General features: G+C 59.1%; 1 protein-coding gene across 1 annotated transcript in view; it reads left to right on the top strand.

The window, feature by feature from the left end:
* Window positions 1-940: 940 nt before the first annotated feature.
* Window positions 941-1,741, top strand: part of UBE2Z (ubiquitin conjugating enzyme E2 Z) — a 15,059-nt gene continuing 14,258 nt past the window's right edge. The window contains exon 1 of the mRNA XM_004377969.2: window positions 941-1,390. Within this exon, the coding sequence (XP_004378026.1) occupies window positions 1,068-1,390 (323 nt within the window). The 5' untranslated portion in view covers window positions 941-1,067. The remainder of the gene's footprint in view (window positions 1,391-1,741) is intronic.

Raw genomic sequence — 1,741 nt, 5'->3', positions numbered from 1 at the left:
ACCCAAATTAGTATGAATATTCATACACTTGGCTGCAGAAATATCAATATGTTTGGTTACTGGGTGCTGTCCCAGGCCCTGCTGAGGGTATTATCATAAATTTTGAAAAACATTTGGCCCCAGGGGTTTTGGGATAAGATTATAACCCTGTATTCTTGATGGGAAGAAAAGAGAGGTTGTTTTTAGTCCATAGCTTTACTTTTCACCTTACAAATCTCAGTAAAGTCCTAAGGAATCCTCCCAGTATGTACACTCACGGCCCTTTGATTCCTGTATATTCAAGTGTTTGTGGGAAGAAAGAGTACTGATGTCGGGAGGCCTGATTTTCTTCCCCGTGCTATCACTAACTTGCACCAAGTCTCTCTGGGTCTGTTTCAGTGTCCCTATGGCAACACCTAGAGCAACAGTGCCTGGTTGTTCAGTAGGCCCTCAATAAATGTGTGTGGAATTATTTTTAAAATGAGGTGGCTTTTCATTCTGGTTCTGTCCTAACTCTTGGTCCTGTTGCAGGCAAGGGGCATGGGAGCCTCCCTTCGGTGGGTGAGGGTGCAGAGAGGAGGGATAAATCACGGAGTCTTTCGGACTGGAAGTCACCTAAGTGAGTCACCTCATCCACCCTAAGTTTCCCTGAAAGGAAGCTGGGTCCCCAATCCTGCCCCACGGGCATGTCTGAGGCACAGTCTCTTTAAAGCGTTGGGGGATATGGCTCTCCCTTCCTCCCCTTTAAACACTTGAAAATAAACTATTCAATGGAATTGGGCTCTCAACTGCACCTAGACGTCCTGACACCCTCAGAACCGCGGGACCAGCGCGAGCCCGGAACTCACGCTCGGCCGCTAGTTCCTAACCCCTCTCGCCCTGGAGGACCGTGGGTGGACGCTCTTGCAGAGAGCCTCTCGCTGGTTGGAGCGGGGGTGGGCGGAGCCAGCGCCGCCAGCGCAGCCCGGGCTGTGGAAACGGAGGGTGGGGACACTCTGGCCCGGCTCTCGGTGGTGCAGGAGCAGGAGGTGCAGCGGCCGCTCTGGTCGGCGGACGTGCTGCGGTGCAGTCCCGGAAGCGAAGCAGCGATGGCGGAGAGTCCGACTGAGGAGGCGGCGACGGCTACGGCGGGTGCCGGGGCGGCGGGCCCTGGGGCAAGCGGCGTTGCTGGTGTTGTTGGCGTTAGCGGTAGCAGCGGCGGATTCGGGCCGCCTTTCCTGCCGGATGTGTGGGCGGCGGCGGCGGCAGCGGGCGGGGCCGGGGGGCCTGGGAGCGGCCTGGCTCCGCTGCCCGGGCTCCCGCCCTCGGCCGCTGCTCACGGGGCCGCGCTGCTTAGCCACTGGGACCCCACGCTCAGCTCCGATTGGGACGGCGAGCGAACCGCGCCGCAGTGTCTACTCCGGATCAAGCGGTGAGCGGGGGTTATTCCTCCCCCAGCCCCGACCTCAGGGGCTCGACCTTCCCCGCCCCCCACCCTTTCCCACTACAACTCTACCTCCTTCTCCCGCTGCCTCGCGCTTCTCTTGCGCCAGCCCAGCTCCAAGGCCCAGATCTTGCCGAGGCAGAGCGTCGGGATCCGTGACCGGTCTCTTCCCTAGCCCCAATTCCCACAAGCACCAAACCCCCTTTCCGTAACCAAATTCGACCCTATCCCTGGGCTACCTCCCATGGGCCCTCCGTCTCCATTCCGGATACCCTCCCCCACACTCCCATACCTCCCGCTCGAAACCCGACCCTTTGGCGCTTCAGTAACACCCCCCCC

Source organism: Trichechus manatus, unplaced genomic scaffold, assembly GCF_000243295.1.
Source record: "Trichechus manatus latirostris isolate Lorelei unplaced genomic scaffold, TriManLat1.0 scaffold00054, whole genome shotgun sequence".
NCBI classification, from domain to species: Eukaryota; Metazoa; Chordata; class Mammalia; order Sirenia; family Trichechidae; genus Trichechus; species Trichechus manatus.
Note: the sequence above shows the minus strand (reverse complement) of the source record. Positions and strands in the feature narration are given on the sequence as shown.